At 43.3% G+C, this 19426-nt stretch overlaps 1 protein-coding gene across 13 annotated transcripts in view; it reads left to right on the forward strand.

The window, feature by feature from the left end:
* The first annotated feature begins 299 nt into the window (after positions 1–299).
* IPP (intracisternal A particle-promoted polypeptide) overlaps positions 300–19426 on the forward strand; it is a 61272-nt gene continuing 42145 nt past the window's right edge. For 2 of the 13 annotated variants that reach the window (XR_008620110.2, XM_055093590.2), the window contains exons 1-3: positions 3000–3193; positions 7028–7369; positions 11854–12285. Coding sequence is in view for 12 of the 13 variants with exons in the window: in XM_055093590.2 (XP_054949565.1) it covers positions 7078–7369; positions 11854–12285 (724 nt within the window). In the remaining variant the exon portion in view is untranslated. Of the gene's footprint in view, positions 4188–4506; positions 4625–7027; positions 7370–11853; positions 12286–19426 lie in introns of all 13 variants that reach the window. The other 11 variants (XM_055093580.2, XM_055093576.1, XM_063607895.1 and 8 more) reach the window with 10 other exon arrangements.

The following is a 19426-nucleotide window of genomic DNA, read 5'->3' on the forward strand; positions in this document are numbered from 1 at the left end:
TCAACTTTCTGCTCATAAGTTGTAAAAGTTGTAAATCAATCCTACCTGCCCCCCTTCTTCTTCTTTTTGCAAATTGTGCGTTTACCATATTTGGAAAAGTTTAAGTCTTAGCCAGTCAGGATCAGCTTAGATTGTGCAGTCCAACCCCAGTCAATAGGGGAAGGACACAAAAACAGGAACTGCATTAGGATTAAAAACTCCTTCCCTCCTTTGTTTGGTGTGCTCTTGTGATTTTAACAGGCGCAAGCAGCACCGTCCTGCAGAAGTAAAGGTGCCTTACTGAGAAATTTTCTGTCTAAGTGTGGGTTTCTTTTGGCTACGCCAAGCACTTGTTTCCAATAAATTTGGGGGCTCGTCTGGGATCCTGTTCTCCTTCGGCAGGGGCTAGCGATTATCTTTTATGGGGAGACGCATCCCACTGCCTCACTGTGGTATCTCCAAATACCATTACATTGGAGTCTAGGGCTTCAACATGTAAATTATGGGGAGGACACAATTTAGTCTATAGCAGCCTATAAGCATTTTTTTTTTTTCTCGAGACAAAGTCTTGCTGTTTTGCCCAGGCTGGAGTGCAGTGGCATGATCTCAGTTCACTGCAATCTCTGCCTCCCAGGTCCAAGCAATTCTAAAGTTAACATTTTATTCGGGAGGCAAGAATTGCAATTCAAAGCATATACACAGACTGGGTGTTCTTGGGTTCACTTTGAGGTTTTACAAAAAGGAGAAATGTTACATATGGCTTTGAAAGAAAGTTCATTGGCACTAGGAAAGTTTTAGGTTGCTGGCAAGCTCTGATTGGTGAGTGACTGCCGTGGGTAAAACTAGTCCTTTGAGGCTGGGCTCAGTGGCTCATAGCCTGTAATCCCAGGACTTTGGGAGGTTTAGGTGAGTGGATCACTTAAGCCTGGGAGTTCAAGGCCAGCCTGGCAACATGATGAAACCCTGTCTCTACAAAAAAGACAAAAATTAACTGGGCTTGCTGGTATGCAGCTGTAGTTCCAACTATTTGGAAAGCTAAAGTGGGAGGATTGATTGAGCCCAGGAGGTCAAGGCTGCAGTGAGCCCCGCCCCAATCACACCACTGCACTTCAGCCTGGGTGACAGAGAGAGAGACCCTGTCAAAAACAAAACAACAACCAACAACAACAACAAAAACCACCAAAAAACCAAACTAGTCTTTGAGTCATGGCAGTTTGTTTCAATAGCTATTGGGTAAAGCTGGTTTCAGGTTACAACAGGCAGTTTCAGCAGACAGGGTTGCAGAGAATTACATTCTTTGAGCAATGAAATGTGCCCTCAGTGTTTCCCCTCCCACCATTTTCGTTGGGTATGAGAAGAATGGCCCAATTTGTATGCTTAACTTTCACAAGTGTAATCCAGAGTAAGTCATGAAATTGATTTTAGTAGTGCTGAAGTATAATTTTCTGAAAAGTAAAATCATGACTGTCTTACAAATATAAAAAAAAAGTATCAAATATTTTATTTATCTCATTAACTTATAAGGGAGCCAGTAAGATGTTTAGGAATGTAGCATGAATTTGCTAAGAATCAGGAATGTTTAAATGAATTTGCTGAGAAGGGTAAAAATGGCTTAATATGCTACAGGTCAATAAAACAATGTTTTGGTGTATCTTTTCTACAGATGGGCAAGAATTATTTTAAGTACTACCAGTTTTCTGGTGAAATAGTTTAGTCAATAGAAAGTCAGAGCTCCCTATGGATGCAAATCCGTCCAGCCTTACACTGAAAGGGCACACAGAATTCTCTTTTCCTCATTTCCAAGTCTTTGACAATGTTTGCTGACAATAGGTCCCTGTTAGCAGTTTTTGGTAATGAAGTAGAAAAGAAGAAATAAAAATTTAGTGCACTGCGGGTCGTAAGTGTAAACATAGTTTTGTGAAGATTTTGTTTCAGGCCAGGCACGGTGGCTCACACCTCCCAGCACTTTGGGAGGCCAAGGCGGGCGGATCACTTGAGCCCAGGAGTTGGAGACCAGCCTGGTCAACATGGCGAAATCTTGTCTCTACTAAAAATACAAAAAATTAGCCTGGCGGTGGTGGCACAGGCCTGTAGTCCCAGCTACTCAGGAGGCCGAGGTGGGAGGACTACCAGAGCCCAGGAAGTCGAGGCTGCAGTGAGCCGAGATGGCACCACTGCACTCCAGCCTGGGCGACAAAGCCAGGCCCTGTCTCATAAAAAGAGAAAGAAATAGACTTTGGGAGGCCGAGTCGGGCGGATCACCTGAGGTGGGGAGTTTGAGACCAGCCTGACCAATATGGAGAAACTCAGCCTGTACTAAAAATACAAAATTAGCCGGGCATGGTGGCGCATGCCTGCAATCCCAGCTACTTGAGAGGCTGAGGCAGGAGAATCGCTTGAACCCAGGAGGCGGAGGTTGCGGTGAGCCGAGATCCGGCCATTGCATTCATTCTAGCCTGGGCAACAAGAGCGAAATTCCGTCTCAAAAAATAAAAAAATAAAAATAAAAATAAAGAAATGAGATTTTGTGTTAGATATATACTTCTATATATATACTCACAAGTATGTGGTATTGAGTTTGATGTAAAATATTTTTGTTCACCGTAGGCTGGGATCAAAACAGTTTGAAAGCCACTAATGTGACACATGAGGGTCAACAGTGAAAAAAACTGGACTTTTGAGTTCTTCCTTCCCCAAAATAAGTATCCCTTCAGTGCCAGGCTCAGTCATGCAGACTCAGAAACCGATTCGAGAGAACGGTAGAGAAGCACCGTGCCAGGTGTTCGGCTCGTCTCTGCTTAACTGAGATCCGCGGCCTTCTTGGGACACCACAAGAATCAGAGTGCAAGCGGAATGGAAAGGGCGAGCCAGCCGGCCCCAGCAGGCAGAAGCAGAGGCTTGCAGCTAGGCTGTTGATCCTTGGGGAAGCAAGCCCAAGCCCTGGGCCCCATCAGTGGGCACTGAGAGGCGCCAGCGGCCCAGTCTCCCGCGAGCGGAAGAACCTCGCGCACGCGCAGTGAAAACCCAGGGCCCGCGAAGCGTCAGAAGTCCCTTCCCACTGCCCGGCTTCGCCTCCAGTTCTCGGGGAACTGTACGGCTCAGTCACTCCCGCCTCGTCACCCCCGCCAGGTTTCCCCCGCCCTCTCCGGCCGGGGCTGGTCGCGACTGCGCGCGCAGGGCCTGAGCGGGCGCCGGAGGGAAGGGGAAGCGGCGGGTAAGGAGGGCCTGCGTTCGGGCGCGTCTGTGACGGGGTTGGGAACTTCCTCTTCTACTCCCTCCGGCTTTCCGGACCCCTGAGGACTGGAGTGAGAGAAGCCTCTAGAACTGTGTATTTCCTTGTCTTTCCTCCTGCCGCCGCAGGCCTTCCTCCGACAGTCTAAGTGTCGCTCTCCCCAGACCTTCTCGTCCGGACCGCTCCTGCCTCCCCCGCCCCAACTGGGGAATCCTGAGGCTGTGTCCCCAGTCCCTCTGTTGTCGCCTCGTTTGTCTGAGATCCCTTCCCTGACCTTTAGGTAGCGCAGGAACGATTATTAGCTTTTAGTGTAGCAGCAGTTTAGGGCTAGCTCTCTAGGTCGGGCCCCCAACTCAAGCACAAAGAACCACGGGTGTTTTGACACTTGTTCCGGGGATTCTTTCTGACACCCCTTTGCTGAAGCAGTTTCCACATGTTCCCAGCAGTGAATTCAAAGCCAGCAAACATAGGTCCGCTTTAGTTCCTCTGGGCATTTCTACCGTTTCTTAATAATCTGCTTTTTTTTTTTTTGAGACAGTCTCGCCCCTTCTCCTAGGCTGGAATGCAGTGGTGCGATCACAACTCACTGCAGCCTCGACTTCTCAGGCTCTAGCGATCCTCTCACCTCAGCCTCCCAAGTAGCCGGAAGTACAGGCTTGCCCCATCACAGCCAGCTAACGTTAAAAAAATTTTTTTTGCGGGTGTGGGGGGGCTCGCTGTGTTGCCCAGGCTGGTCTTCAACTCTAGGACTCAAGCGATCCTCCCGCCAGGACATCCCAAAGTGCTGGGGTTACAGGTGTGAGCCACCTTGCCCAGTCAACAATCTGCTTTTCAAGTTTGGGGCACGTGAGGCATGCAACGTCACAGAATTGTGCTCTTTTCCTTTGGAAATATGGTCACTCCACATGCCACCTTTTGGGATGACGTTCCTACTCCACTGACAGTGGGATGGTATCAGCAGTTACTGAGAAGCATGGCAACAGACTAGTATTTCTGTTGTCTGCCACCCGAATGGATATTCAGTCAACTCTTTCTTGTAGCAGGAGGCAGCATTTTAGCTCAGTGGCTGTGCTTGATGCTTTGAAGTAGGGGACAGAGGAGGTACCTTGTAATTAAACCACTAGTGTTCAAAATGTGCTGACAGAAATGTAAAACAGAAAAGGCCTGACAGTCATGTCATGTTGATAATAGTTCCAGGTCACATTTCTGTGTAGGGCCAAATACATGGTTTCTCCGCCCCCACCCCCTTTTTTTCCTTTTTTTTTTTTTTGAGACGGAGTCTCTCTGTTGCCCAGGCTGGAATGCAGTGGCTCCATCTCCACTCACTGCAACCTCTGCCTCCCAGGTTCAAGCGATTCTCCTGCCTCAGCCGCCCACGTCACTGGGATTACAGGCGCCCACCACCATGACTGGGTAATTTTTTGTATTTTTTAGTAGAGATGGGGTCACCATGTTGGCCAGGCTGGTCCTGAACGCCTGACCTCTGGTGATCCACCCGCCTCAGCCTTCCAAAGTGCTGGGATTAAAGGCATGAGTCACTGCACCTGCTTTTTGTTGTTGTTGTTGTTGTTGTTGTTGTTGTTGTTGTTGAGACAGGGTCTTGCTCTGTTGTCCAGGCTGGAGTGCAGTGGCACCATCTCAGCTCACTGCAGCCTGGACTTCCCTGGCTCAGGTGGTCTTCCCACCTCAGCCTCCCCTGAGTAGCTGGGACTACAGGCCTGTGCTATCATGCCTGGTTAATTTTTTTGTATTTTTAGTAGAGACAGGGTTTAGCCATGTTGCCCAGACTGGTCTCAAACTCCTGGACTCAAGCGATCTGCCTGCCTCAGCCTCCTAAAAATCTGGGCTTACAGGTATGAGCCACTGTGCCCAGCCCCTTTCACCCTCTTTAAAAAATTTATTTTTCACTTCAATTTGGGTGACAGAGTGAGACCCTGTCCCCCAAAATAGATATTTTTTAAATTGGCACATAAGAATTGTTTTATATTTACATTTATGAGGTACAGTGTGATATTTTGATACATGTATATAATGTATAATTATCAAATCAGGGTAATTAGCATATTCATCACCTCAAACACTGCTTGCTATTACATGCTAGTTATATGTAATATGTTGATATTCTGTAGATGGTGATATGAAGTTTTAGCAGCTACCTTCGAATCTCTCAATCAAATTTCTCAATAAGTTAATTCCTAGAAAGTGATGATAATCAGCCTTGTTATTTTGACTTTGATAAGTTTAAATGCTATAAACGTAACCATTTTTTTCTAACATCAGCCCACACTATAAGTCTTATTACCCATTGTCATTGATACCTAAATTACAAAATCTTAGTCATCTTAAATTTCCCTGTGCTATTCCATATGTCTTATATTACAGGATCTCATGGGTTTTTTTTTTGTTTTGTTTTGTTTTTTGAGACAGAGTCTTGCTCTGTCACCCAGGCTGGAGAATGGAGGGCAGTGGTGTGATCTCAGCTCACTGCAACCTCCATCTCCTGGGCTCAGGCGATTCTTGTGCCTCAGCCTCCCAAGTAGCTGGGATTATAGCCCTGATCCACCACGCCTGGCTAATTTTTATATTTTTAGAAGAGACGGGGTTTTGTCATGTTGGTCAGGTTGGTCTCGAACTCCTGGATTCAAGTGATCCTCACGCCTCAGCATCCCAATGTGCTGGGATTACAGGCGTGAGCCACTGTGCCCAGCAGTTTCTTTATTTAAAAAGTAATTTAGAACGTGTCCGGTGGCCTAATAATTCCTATGCAGTGTGATATGGTGGAACAGTCCTGGATTTAGAGTAAGAAGGCCTGGATTCAGATACTGAGACTGTCATACTAACATTGTATCCTTGGGGAAACTTTGAGCTTCAGTTTCCTTTTCTCTCATTTTAGATAAGATTATCTTTTCTTCTCACCTCTTAATTATTGTGAGAGTTACCATTGACATAATATGTGGAGAAGCTAAAAGTTAAAAAAAAAAAACCCAACCTAAGCTATTGTTATTTCTCCTTGTTCTCATTCATTTCACAAACATTGGAAACCTAACATATGTTATATACTGGTGCTAAAGCTATGAAAGATAGTACCTGCCCTTAAAGGGCTGTCTTTCAAGGAGCTCTGAGTGTGTGTGTGTGTGTGCGTGCGTGCGCGCGCGCGCGTGCATGCGCGCACTAGGAGTAGGGTGGTAGGGTATTTGATAAGGTAGACCTGTGCTATAGAATGTAAAACCAATAAGCTTAGGGTGAGCAACAAACTCAGATGAGTTTGGGACCATATTTCCACAATTCCAGAGGAGCAATGGGGAAAGGTTCCTGGAGGAAGTTATATTTGAACAGAGTCTTAAATTATAACAAGAATCCCGAAGGGCTTTGTGTGCTACGGGAAGTGTACACATTGAATGATTTTAAGCAGTTAGACTGATCACAACTGCTTTTCCAAAGTTGCTGTTGTCTGTGATGTGTGCTCTGTGATGTGTGCTTTGTTAACTTTCTGTCTTTGTGCTTTATTATTATTTTTTTTACTCCATCAAGAAGTGTCCTCTCCTCATACCTTAATATTAACTGTTTATCTTTCAGTTCTAGTGCAGGTCCCATTTCTTGTGTGAAGCATTCTCCAATTATTTTAGCTTCCCTACTTATTTCATTCTCTGAAACCATATTAGAAATAGTAATAGTACCACACTTTAGTCCTTATTTGTTTTATGTTTGTTTTATGTCCTTAAGTAGATTTTAAGTATAGAGAATGCTTCTTATGTGTGAATAGAAAGCATGTTAAAAAATTTTTGTTGCTTGATCTCTTTGTATTTTGTTTTTCAGGGTAGTAACAGATTATGGGCAACAGTCCTTTTAATTAATCTACCATCATCATGGCTAATGAGGACTGTCCCAAGGCTGCTGATAGTCCTTTTTCATCAGATAAACATGCCCAACTCATCTTGGCCCAAATCAATAAGATGAGAAATGGACAGCATTTCTGTGATGTGCAGCTGCAAGTTGGACAGGAAAGTTTTAAAGCTCATCGGCTGGTTTTGGCTGCCAGCAGTCCTTACTTTGCAGCTTTGTTCACTGGAGGAATGAAAGAGTCCTCAAAAGATGTTGTACCGATTCTAGGAATTGAAGCAGGAATCTTTCAGATACTTCTAGATTTCATTTACACAGGTATGTTACATGAGTCTGTTGCTTTGACTGAAGAATGATTCAATCACTCATGCGCTAATGTGGAAATATAAATTGATCTAACTTATCTAGAAGGTAATTTAGCAACATGTTATTATGTGACTGAAAATTCATATCTTATGACCCGGTGCTCCTTTTCTAGGAATCTGAAGGAATTAATTAGTGATGCAGGCACATATTTACAAACCAGGATTTTATTGTAACATTATTATTATTATTTTATTATTTTTTTTTTTTTTGAGATGGAGTCTCTCTCTGTCGCCCAAGCTGGAGTGCAGTGGGGCGATCTTGGCTCATGGCAACCTCTGCCTCCCAGGTTCAAGCGATTCTCCTGCCTCAGCCTCCTGAGTAGCTGGGACACAGGCGCATGCCACCACACCTGGCTAATTTTTTTTTTTTTTTTAATTTTTAGTAGAGACAGGATTTCACCGTGTTAGCCAGGATTGTCTCGATCTCCTGACCTCATGATCCACCCGCCTTGGCCTCCCAAAGTGCTGGGATTACAGGCGTGAGCCACTGCGCCTGGCCTGTGACTTTATAGTAGTATATAATTGAATAAAATCTTGTCTCAGTAGGTTTTATGGCTAAATAAATTATGATACAGGTATAGATCTCACAAATGAGATCTAACAAATCTTAAAATATATGTATACTATTATGGAAGAATGTTTACAATATATAGAATTTTAAAAATCAGGATATAAATAAACCCCTATTTTGTTTGAAACACAACCCAAAAAAACTTATATGTATTTACACATGAGAAAGCAGCCAGAATGTTTGATAGCATTTATCTGTAGGTAATTTTTTTCCACAAAGTGTTTATAATCAGCATATGTTATTTTACTCAAAACTATCTCTTAAATGTTTTTGAAGAGTTTTAATAACATTAGAGAATGTACACAGGGGCACAGTGGTTCATGCCTGTAATCCCAGCACTTCAGGAGGCCAATGTGAGAGGATTGCTTGAGGTCAGGAGCTCAAGACTATGCAGGACAACATAGCAAGACCCCATTTCTAAAACAAAAAAAATTTTATTCGAGACAGGGTCTCTCTCTGTTGTCTAGGCTGGAGTGCGGTGGTGCACTCACACTTCAATGCAGCCTTAATCTCCTGGGCTCAAGTAGTGCTACCATCTCACCACCCTGCATAGCTGTGACTACAGGTACGTGCCACCATGCCTGACTAACGTAAAACAAATTTTTTGTAGAGACAGGGTCTCACTACATTGCCCAGGCTAAAAAAAAATTTTTTTTTTTTTTTTTTGAGACAGAGTCTCGCTCTGTCACCAGGCTGGAGTGTAGTGGCGTGGTCTCGGCTCACTGCAACTTCCGCCTCCCAGGTTCAAGTGATTCTCCTGCCTCAGCCTCCCGAGTAGCTGGGACTACAGGCGTGTGCCACCATGCCCAGCTAATTTTTATATTTTTAGTATAGACGGGGTTTCACCATGTTGGCCAGGATGGTCTTGATCTCTTGACTTCGTGATCCACCTGCCTCGGCCTCCCAAAGTACTGGGATTGCAGGCATGAGCCACTACGCCTAGCCAAAAAAAATTTTTTTTTAATTAGCTGGGTGTGTGGCTTGTGTCTTTAGTCCCAGCTAAAGGGAGGCTGATGTGGGAGGATCCAGGAGTTTGAGGCTGCAGAGAGCTATGATCAAGCTGCTGCACCCTGGACTGGGAGACAGAGTGAGACCCCATCTCTGAATAAAATAAAACAACTGGAATGATGAAGAGGGGAGTAGGGGAAGGGGAAAGAAAGAGAAGGCACACCAAAACGATGTATAGTCTTACAGGATATGCAATAAATATGCATAGAAAAAAGATTTGAAAGGCTGAGATGGGATGATCACTTGAGCCCAGGATGCTGCGGCTTCAGTGAGTGATGATCATGCTACTGCACTCCAGCCTGGGCAACAGAACAAGACACTGTCTCAAAAAGAGAGAGAGAAAAACTATGTGAAGAAAGACACTACAGTGTTAATACAATGTATGTCTGTGTATGGAAAAATATGTTTTTCATTTTAGTTTTTCTGTCTTAAAGTTCTTTTTCCACAGTGAATATATATTACTCTTTTTTTTTTTTTTTTGGTGACGGGATTTCACTTTGTCACCCAGGCTGGAGTATAGTGGCACAATCTTGGCTCACTGCAACGTCTGCCTCCCAGTTTCAAGCGATTCTCCTGCTTCAGCCTCCCAAGTAGCTGGGATTATAGGCTTGCACTAACATGCCCAGCTAATTTTTGTATTTTTTTTTTTTAGTAGAGACGGGTTTTCACCATGTTGGCCCGGCTGGTCTCAAACTCCTGACCTCAAGTGATCCACTCACCTCAGCTTCCTAAAGTTCTGGGATTACAGGGGAGAGCCACTGTGCCCAGCCTCTTTTATTTTTTATTTTGTGAGACAGAGTCTTGCTTTGTCACCCACACTGAATGCAGTGGCAAGATCATTGCAGCTTGACCTCCTGGGCTCAAGCTATCCTCCCACCTCAGCCTCCTGAGTACCTGTAGGACCACAACACACACCACCATGCCTGGCTAATTTTTAAATTTTTTTTGTAGAGATTATGTCTGGCTATGTTGCCCAGACTGGTCTCAAACTCCTAGGCTCTAGCAATCCTCCCACCTCAGCCTCCCTAGTAGCTGAGACTACAGGCGCACATGCTACCACACCTGGCTAATTTTTTTTTTTTTGAGGCGGAGTCTTGCTGGGCTTAGTGGCGCACACCTGTAGTCCCAGCTACTCAGGAGGCTGAGCCAGGAGAATTGCTTGAACCTGGGAGGCAGAGGTTGCAGTGAGCAGAGACCATGCCACTGTACCCTAGCCTGGGCAACAGAGCAAGACCCTGTCTCAGAAAAAAAAAAAAAAAAAAAAAAAGATGGGTGTGGTGGCTCACGCCTGTAATCCCAGCACTTTGGGAGGCTGAGGTGGGTGGATCACCTGAGGCCAGGAGTTCGAGACCAGCCTGACCAACATGGTGAAACCTCGTCCCTACTGAAAATACAAAAATTAGCTGGTTGTGGTGGTGCGCATCTGTAATCCTGGCTACTTAGGAGGCTGAGGCAGGAAAATCACTTGAACCCAGGAGGTGTTGGTTGTAGTGGGCCGAGGATGCACCACTATACTCCAACCTGGGTGACATAGTGAGACTCTGTCTCGAAAAAAAAAATAAATAAATAAAAGAAAGTGAAGCCCTTGGAAAAGAAAGTGGTATACGTAGTTAAGTATTTAATAGTTTCTCTTATGTTATAGATTATTGGTTATTCCTAATATTAAAAACTAGCATTGTGTATAATCCTGGCACTTTGGGAGGCTGAGGTGGGTGGATTGCTTGAGCCCAGGAGTTTGAGATCAGCCTGGGCAATGCGGCGAAACCCTGTCTCTAAAAAAAAACCACAGAAAATTAGCCGATCATGGTGGTGAGTGTCTGTAGTACCAGCTACTCGGGAGGTTGAGGTGGGAGGCTCACCTGAGCGTGGGAGGCAGAGGTTGCAGTGGGCCAAGATTGCGCCACTGCACTCCAGCCTGGACAACAGAATGAGACACTGTCTCAAAACAAGCACAAACATAAAATGAACATTATATGGCGTTTTATCATAATTGAAGATAGAGACCTTGTCTTCCTCTCCCCAGTGCCTCAGTAAATGTCTGTTACATGCATATAACCTTATGTTAAAAGCATAGACTTTATTTGTTGTTGTTGCTGTTGTTGCTGTTGTTGTTTGTTTTTTTTCTTTCCAACTTTTAGGTTCAAGAGGTACATATGCGGGTTTGTTCCATGGGTAAATTGTGTGTCTTGGGGGCTTGGTATGTAGATAATTTTGTCCCCCAGTTAATCAGTATAATACCTGATAGGTAGTTTTTCAATCTTTACCCTCCTCCTACCCTCCACTCTCAAGTAGGCCCGAATGTGTATCCCTGTCTTCTTGGTGTCCATGTGTATGCAATGTTTAGCTCCCATTTATGAGTGAGAACATATGATATTTGGTTTTCTGTACTTGTGTTAATTTGCTTAGAATCATGGCCTCCAGCTCCATCTGTGTTGCTGTAAAGCATATGATTTCCTTCTTTTTTATGGCAAAAGCATGGACTTTGATGTCAACCCCTACCTTGCAACTTGCTTTACCATGCAACTTGTGGACAAGTGACTTAAACTTTGATTCTGTTTCTTTAATACGAAAATAAGAAAAATAATAATATCTACCACATGGGATTATAATAAGGGTTAAATTAGCATATAAAGCAATTAATACTGCACCTGGTTCATTGTAAGTTTTTCATAAATGTGTTGGGTATCGTTATCATTTAAATTTTGTGCTCTTTACTCAAATCCTTGATTGCCTTTTTTAGTGTCTGTCTACTCTGCAGGCATCAAACTATCAGTGAAATCAAGTATAATACTTTTTGAATATGGTAAGCCAATGTTTGTTTTTATTTTATTGGCCATTTTGTCTTCCTACTTCTCTAGGTATAGTGAACATAGGTGTAAATAATGTCCAGGAGTTGATTATTGCAGCAGACATGCTACAGTTGACTGAAGTTGTTCATCTTTGCTGTGAATTTCTGAAAGGACAAATTGATCCACTGAACTGCATTGGAATTTTTCAGTTCTCTGAGCAAATTGCCTGCCATGATCTCTTGGAATTCTCAGAAAACTACATTCATGTCCATTTCTTGGAGGTTCATAGTGGAGAAGAGTTCCTGGCACTTACGAAAGATCAGCTGATCAAAATTTTGCGAAGTGAAGAGCTTAGCATTGAGGATGAATACCAGGTCTTCTTAGCTGCAATGCAATGGATTCTGAAAGATTTGGGAAAAAGAAGAAAACATGTGGTGGAAGTGCTAGACCCAATTCGATTCCCTTTATTACCTCCTCAGAGACTTTTAAAGTATATAGAAGGTAACTTTTTTGCTATATATCGAATTAGTTGATTAATTATCCAGTGATGTGTTCTCTGAAATGTGGGAGAGTGTTTTCATTTTTTGGTTCAGTAACAGACATTTATTGAATGATTACTCTTTTTTTTTCTTTTTTTAAAATGTATTGAATGATTATGTAAGATACAACTTTTGTGTTTTGTGGGTGGGCAGTAGTATTTTAATATTTCTACCCACTATTTTTATCAAAATCTTTCTTGAGATTGATTACTAAGGCAGATTAGTGTTATAGATAAAAATTACTGACAGAGCTACTAACATACCACTGCTGTTGACAGAACCAATTATTTCAGTTAAGATTTCCTAGGGGAGGGTCAGCCCCCCGCCCGGCCAGCCGCCCCGTCCGGGAGGGAGGTGGGGGGCTCAGCCCCCCGCCTGGCCAGCCGCCCCGTCCGGGAGAGAGGTGGGGGGCTCAGCCCCCTGCCCGGCCAGCCGCCCCGTCCGGGAGGGAGGTGGGGGGGTCAGCCCCCCGCCCGGCCAGCCGCCCCGTCCGCGAGGGAGGTGGGGGGGGGTCAGCCCCCTGCCCGGCCAGCCGCCCCGTCCAGGAGGGACATGGGGGTTTCAGCCCCCCGCCCGGCCAGCCGCCCCGTCCGGGAGGTGAGGGGCGCCTCTGCCCGGCTGCCCCTACTGGGAAGTGAGGAGCCCCTCTGCCCGGCCACCACCCTGTCTGGGAGGTGTACCCAACAGCTCATTGAGAACGGGCCATGATGACAATGGCGGTTTTGTGGAATAGAAAAGGGGGAAAGGTGGGGAAAAGATTGAGAAATCGGATGGTTGCTGTGTCTGTGTAGAAAGAGGTAGACATGGGAGACTTTTCATTTTGTTCTGTGCTAAGAAAAATTCTTCTGCCTTGGGATCCTGTTGATCTATGACCTTACCCCCAACCCTGTGCTCTCTGAAACATGGGCCGTGTCCACTCAGGGTTAAATGGATTAAGGGCGGTGCAAGATGTGCTTTGTTAAACAGATGCTTGAAGGCAGCAGGCTTCACCACTCCCTAATCTCAAGTACCCAGGGACACAAACACTGCGGAAGGCCTCAGGGTCCTCTGCCTAGGAAAACCAGAGACCTTTGTTCACTTGTTTATCTGCTGACCTTCCCTCCACTATTGTCCTACGACCCTGCCAAATCCCCCTCTGCGAGAAACACCCAAGAATGATCAATTAAAAAAAAAAAAAAAAAAAGATTTCCTCTTGCTACTCTGAAAAATTAAGCAAAACCTAACACTTGGAGAAAATGCATACACTAAAACTCAATGAATCCTATAAATCCTTTCATTATAAAATAAATTTGGTATTGATATACAATTATGGCCTCTGAGTAGCCTTTGAATCATCTTTAGATTCTAAACTTAATTCTGAAAATATGTTTTACCATAGTATAAAATAGTTTTTATGTTTATATTAGAAAAATGATGTTTAAATTTATTTCTAAGAATTACTTTAGGCCAGGTGCAATGGTTCACGCCTATAATTCTGGCACTTTAGCAGGCCAAGGCAGGCAGATCGCTTTAGCACAAGAATTCAAGACCAGCCTGGGCAACATGGTGAAACCCTGTCTCTACAAAAAAAAAAAAAAAAAAAAAAAAAAGGCAAAAAATTAGCCCAGCACGGTGGCATGCACTTATAGTCACTGCTACCTGGGAGGCTGAGGTGGGAGGATCACCTGAGTCCAGGAGGTCAAGGCTACAGTGAGCCAGGATTGTGCCATTGCTCTCCAGCCTACTTTAGACCTGGTTTTGAGATTTGAAGTTTTTACTCTTGTCATGCACTGAAAGATTAGGTTGCTATTGAATTACAAATGATTTTATTACAAGTTAAATACACTACTAAGCATTAACGGTATAATTCTGTAAATACATAATTTAAAATAATGAGTTATTAGTTTTTCTCCACTCTTAGCAATGTTAACATAATTTTGTAGGTTTTTCTGAGTGATATCTTGTTTTACTACAGATATAGTTGATTGTTATTTGCAGTAGTTATGTTGTATAAGTCTGCTGCAAACACGGAATTAGCAAATACTGAACAATTGCTCCTAGGGGAAATACAGGTTTAGGTTCCTGCAAGCCTATAGTCACAACATTTTTGTCACATAGTCAATAGAGCCTTGTTTTATATAGATTTTTTTCTTGTTCTGTTTTTTTTTTTTTTTTGAGATGGAGTCTTGCTCTGTCACCCAGGCTGGAGTGCAGTGGCACAATCTCGGCTCACTGCAAGCTCCGCCTCCTGGGTTCACACCATTCTCCTGCCTCAGCCTCCCAAGTAGCTGGGACTACAGGCGCCCGCCACCATGCCCGGCTAATTTTTTGTATTTTTAGTAGAGACAGGGTTTCACCGTGTTAGCCAGGATGGTCTTGATCTCCTGACCTCGTGATCCACCCGCCTCGGCCTCCCAAAGTGCTGGGATTGTAGGTGTGAGCCACCACGCCCGGCCTATATAGGTTTTTGTCTAAAACCACCTTATTTAATATATATTATTGATTCATTAACAATGAACTCATGGCCACCAGTCTATAACTCATCCCTGAATGAAACTCTATCTAACATAGGTATTTTCTCTGTAAGGCACTTCATAGCTTTCTTGCACTTAGGGACACTAGGTAACAACTGAACATTATGGTTAGGGGCCATTTTAAACAGCAAAATTACCAACAAAAAGCACAAAAATGCAAAAAAAAAAATGACACTAAATAGACTGTGGAAAAGGATACTTGTTTATAGCATAAGAGCTGAAATGAGAAGACAGAGTGAAACTTTGACCTCACCCAGAAAGTACATGTAGGGTGATTTAAATTTTTTGCCACTCTGTGCATGTCTGTGAATGACTGCAAAAGAACAAGTGCAGTAGTCCCCCTTTATCCATGGGGGATACATTCTAAGAAACCCCCAGCGGATGCCTGAAACTGTAGGTGATAATGAACCTAATGTACATTATGTTTTTTCCTATAAATACATACCTATGATAAAGTTTAATTTATAAATTAGAGACAGAGATTAATAATAGCTAATAATAAAGTAGAACAATTATGTTCATATTTGTAATAAAAGTTATGTGGATGTACTTTATCTTAAAATATCTTATTATACTGTCCTTACCCTTCTGGTGATGATATGAGATGATAAAGTACCTATGTGATAAGATGAAATGAGGTGAATGACCTAGGCATTGTGTTACAGTGTTAGGCTGTTAATCAAAACTAATGTAAAACTTAAGAACTGTGTATTTCTGGGCCAGGCACGGTGGCTCATGCCTGTAATCCCCACACTTTGGGAGGATGAGGTGGGCAGATCACTTGAGCCTAGGAGTTCAAGACCAGCCTGGGCAACATGGTGAAACCTGTGTCTACAAAAAATAGAAAAATTGGCTGGGGATGGTGGCATGTGCTTGTAGACCCAGCTATTCATGGGGCTGAGGTGGGAAGGTCACTTGAACCCAGGAAGCTGAGGCTGCAGTGAGCCAAGATCGTACCACTGTACTCCAGCCTGGGTGGCAGAGCCAGACCCTGTCTCAAAAAAAAAAAAAAAAAAAAAAGAATTGTTTATTTCTGGAATTTCCACTTAATATTTTGGAAATATTAATGGGTAATTGAAATCATGGAAAGTAAAACCGCAGATAAGGGGACTACTATATTAATTTTGGGGTTACAAATACATTTTAGCAAGTAGGTATATTCACAAATAAGGAATACATCTTATTCCTTATTTAATTGTGTATAGGAATACACTATTTAAATGTTTAAACAAGGGAGAGAAATTATCCAGACACACATTGGCATGAATCAGGTGAGAATTTAGGAGTGGGACAAAAGCTTTCATGACTGAGTTGGTTTTTCCAAGTGTAGCAGACACAGAGTACTAACAGAAATTTCTTCTGCTAGGAGCAAGGCAGTGTCCCCTAGAAATGGGACATGTTTTCCTACAGCTTTTTCTTTTTTTTTTTTTTTTGAGATGGAGTCTCGCTCTGTCGCCCAGGCTGGAGTGCAGTGGCGCGATCTCGGCTCACTGCAACCTCCGCCTCACGGGTTCATGCCGTTCTCCTGCCTCAGCCTTCCGCGTAGCTGGGACTACGGGCGCCTGCCACCACGCCCGGCTAATTTTTTTTTTTTTGTATTTTTAGTAGAGACGGGGTTTCACCATGTTAGCCAGGATGGTCTCGATCTCCTGACCTCGTGATCCACCCGCCTTGGCCTCCCAAAGTGCTGGGATTACAGTCATGAGCCACCGCGCCCGCCTCCTACAGCCTTTTAAAATTATAATTTATAATTTAAAATTAGACACAGTGAGAGTGTCTAATTCAAGTCCGGAAGTGTTTTTTAAGCATGCCCAGTAGTTATCATCTAGTGGTATTTCAGTGAAGGAAAATACTGCAAAGATCAAGGGAGAAGTAAATTGATTTTTTTTTAAGGCAACCATAATATTTTTCAACTTTGAAATTTTTCCTCTTTGATCATATTGGAGAAAATATAAGCAACTTGTGTAGAAAAATGAGACTATAAAATTCAGAGGGAGCAAAATCTTAAATGGTTAAGTTATATTACATGAAATGTGTAGATTTTTTTCCATAGTATATATATTATTGTACTTACAACTGAAATAATTTAGGCAATTTAATATTATTAGATATTTGATTATATGTCTGTTTCTTATATTTTAGAGAATGATTTTACTTATCTTTAAATGGAATATGCTTATTATAAAAAGTTTAGGTAATACAGAAATATAAAAACAACAATAGGCTTGGCGTGGTGGTCACAACTGTAATTCCAACACTTTGGGAGGCCAAGGCGGGATGATCACTTGAGACCAGGAGTTTGAGACTAGCCTGGGCTGAACATAGTGAGACCCTGTCTCTACAAAAAAAAATTTTTTTTTTTTTTTGAGATGGAGTCTCGCTCTGTCACTGAAGCTAGAACGCAGTGGTGTGATTTCGGCTCACTGCAACCTCCGCCTCCTGGGTTCAAGTGATTCTCCTGCCTCAGCCTCCCCAGTAGCTGGGACTGCAGGCCTGTGCCACCACGCCCGGATAATTTTTTGTATTTTTAGTAGAGACAGGGTTTCACCGTGTTAGCCAGGATGGTCTTGATCTCCTGACCTCATGATCCACCCTCCTTGGCCTCCCAAAGTGCTGGGATTACAGGCGTGAGACACCGCGCCTGGCCTACAAAAAATTTTTTTTTAAAAATTAGCCAGGCATGGCCTGGTGTGGTGGCTCATGCCTGTAATCCCAGCACTTTGGGAGGCCGAGGCGGGTGGATCACGAGGTCAGGAAATCAAGACAATCCTGGCTAACAGGGTGAAACCCCATCTCTACTAAAACTACAAAAAGTTAGTTGGGTGTGGTGTCACGCATCTGTAGTCCCAGCTACTCGAGAGGCTGAGGCAGGAGAATTGCTTGAACCAAGGAGGCAGAGGTGGCAGTGAGCCAAGATCGCACCACTGCACTCCAGCCTGGCGACAGACCAAGACTCTATCTCACAAAAAAAAAAAAAAAAAAAAAATAGCCAGGTCTGGTGGTGCTTGCATATAGTCCCAGCTAGGAGGATCAATTGAGCCAAGGAGGTCGAGGCTGCAGTGAGCTGTGATCATGCCACTTCACTCCAGCCTGGGTTAGAGAATGAGACCCTGTCTCAAAAAAAAAAAAAAAAAAATAGTAAAATTAAATCAATAAAAAATAAAATAAAAAGATAAAAAATAAAGCAAGACCTTGTTTCTACAAAAAAAAAACATTTAAAATTAGTTGCTGGGTGTGGTGTCTCATGCCTTTAATCCCAGCACTTTGGGAGGCAGAGGCAGGTGGATCCCTTGAGGTCAGGAGTTCGAGACCAGCCTGGCCAATATGGTGAAACTCTGTCTCTACTAAAAATACAAAAATTAGCTGGGCGTGGTGGCATGTGCCTGTAGTCCCTGCTACTCTGGAGGCTGAGGCAGGAGAATCACTTGAACCCAGGAGGTTGAGGTTACAGTGAGCCGAGATCGCACCACTGCACTGGAGCCTGGGTTACAAAGCAAGACTCCATCTCAAAATAAAAGCAAATAAAATTAGGCTGGGCACAGTGGCTCACGCCTGTAATCCCAGCACTTTGGGAGGCCAAGGCAGGCAGATCACCTGAGGTCAGGAGTTCTAGACCAGCCTGGCCAACATGGTGAAATCCTGTCTCTACTAAAAATACAAAAATTAGCTGGGTGTGGTGGCACACACCTGTAGTCCCAGCTACTTGGGAGGCTGAGGCAGGAGAATTGCTTGAACCTGGGAGGTGGAGGTTGGTATGAGCTGAGTTTGTGCCACTGCACTCCCACCTGGCAACAGAGCAGGACTCTGTCTCAAAGAAAAATAAATAGCCAGGTGTGGTGGTGCATGTCTGTATTCCCAGCCACTCAGGAGGCTGAGGCAGGAGAATTGCTTGAACCCAGGAGGCAGAGGTTGCAGTGAGCCGAGATCTCACCACTGCGCTCCAGCCTGGGCGATAGAGTGAGATTCTGTATCTAAATAAATAAATAAGTAAATAATTTAAAATTACCCTGGCATGGTGGTGCCTACTAGTAGTCCCAGCTACTTGGTGGGAGGCCGACGGGGAGGATCACTTGAGCTCAGGAGTTTGAGGCTGCAGTGTGCTATGACTGTGCCAGTGCACTCCAGCCTGAGCAACAGAGCAAGACTCTTGTCTCAAAGAAAAAAAAATAAGGAAGAAAAGAATAAAAATAAAAATAATTTTATACGTATTATTTATAATACAAAAAATTTACCTAAATCTTGCTATAAGTTAACAAAAGAAGAAACTGAAGTAATAACTAATTTCAGATTTATGTTCCCTTGTCCCAAGAAATATTTATTCTAAAAGGTTCATGTAGAATTAAGGACAAAAGATGAAAATCATTAAAAGAATCATAGTTTCAAATTGTATTTCAATTTTAAACAGTATCAACTTTTTGCTAAGAAAAATTAGGTAATTAGCATTTTTATTTTTCTTTCCACTCCTTTTTTTGTGTCAAGGTGTATAGCCCTTATTTATATATATATTTGTAGTCATGATTCCCCTAGCTCTGTCCTTTTAGTTTTGAATTTAAATGGATTTGATGTTCTCTACTAGCTTTTTGACCATGG

The sequence above is a fragment of the Pan paniscus genome, chromosome 1 (genome assembly GCF_029289425.2).
Source record: "Pan paniscus chromosome 1, NHGRI_mPanPan1-v2.0_pri, whole genome shotgun sequence".
Taxonomy (NCBI): domain Eukaryota; kingdom Metazoa; phylum Chordata; class Mammalia; order Primates; family Hominidae; genus Pan; species Pan paniscus.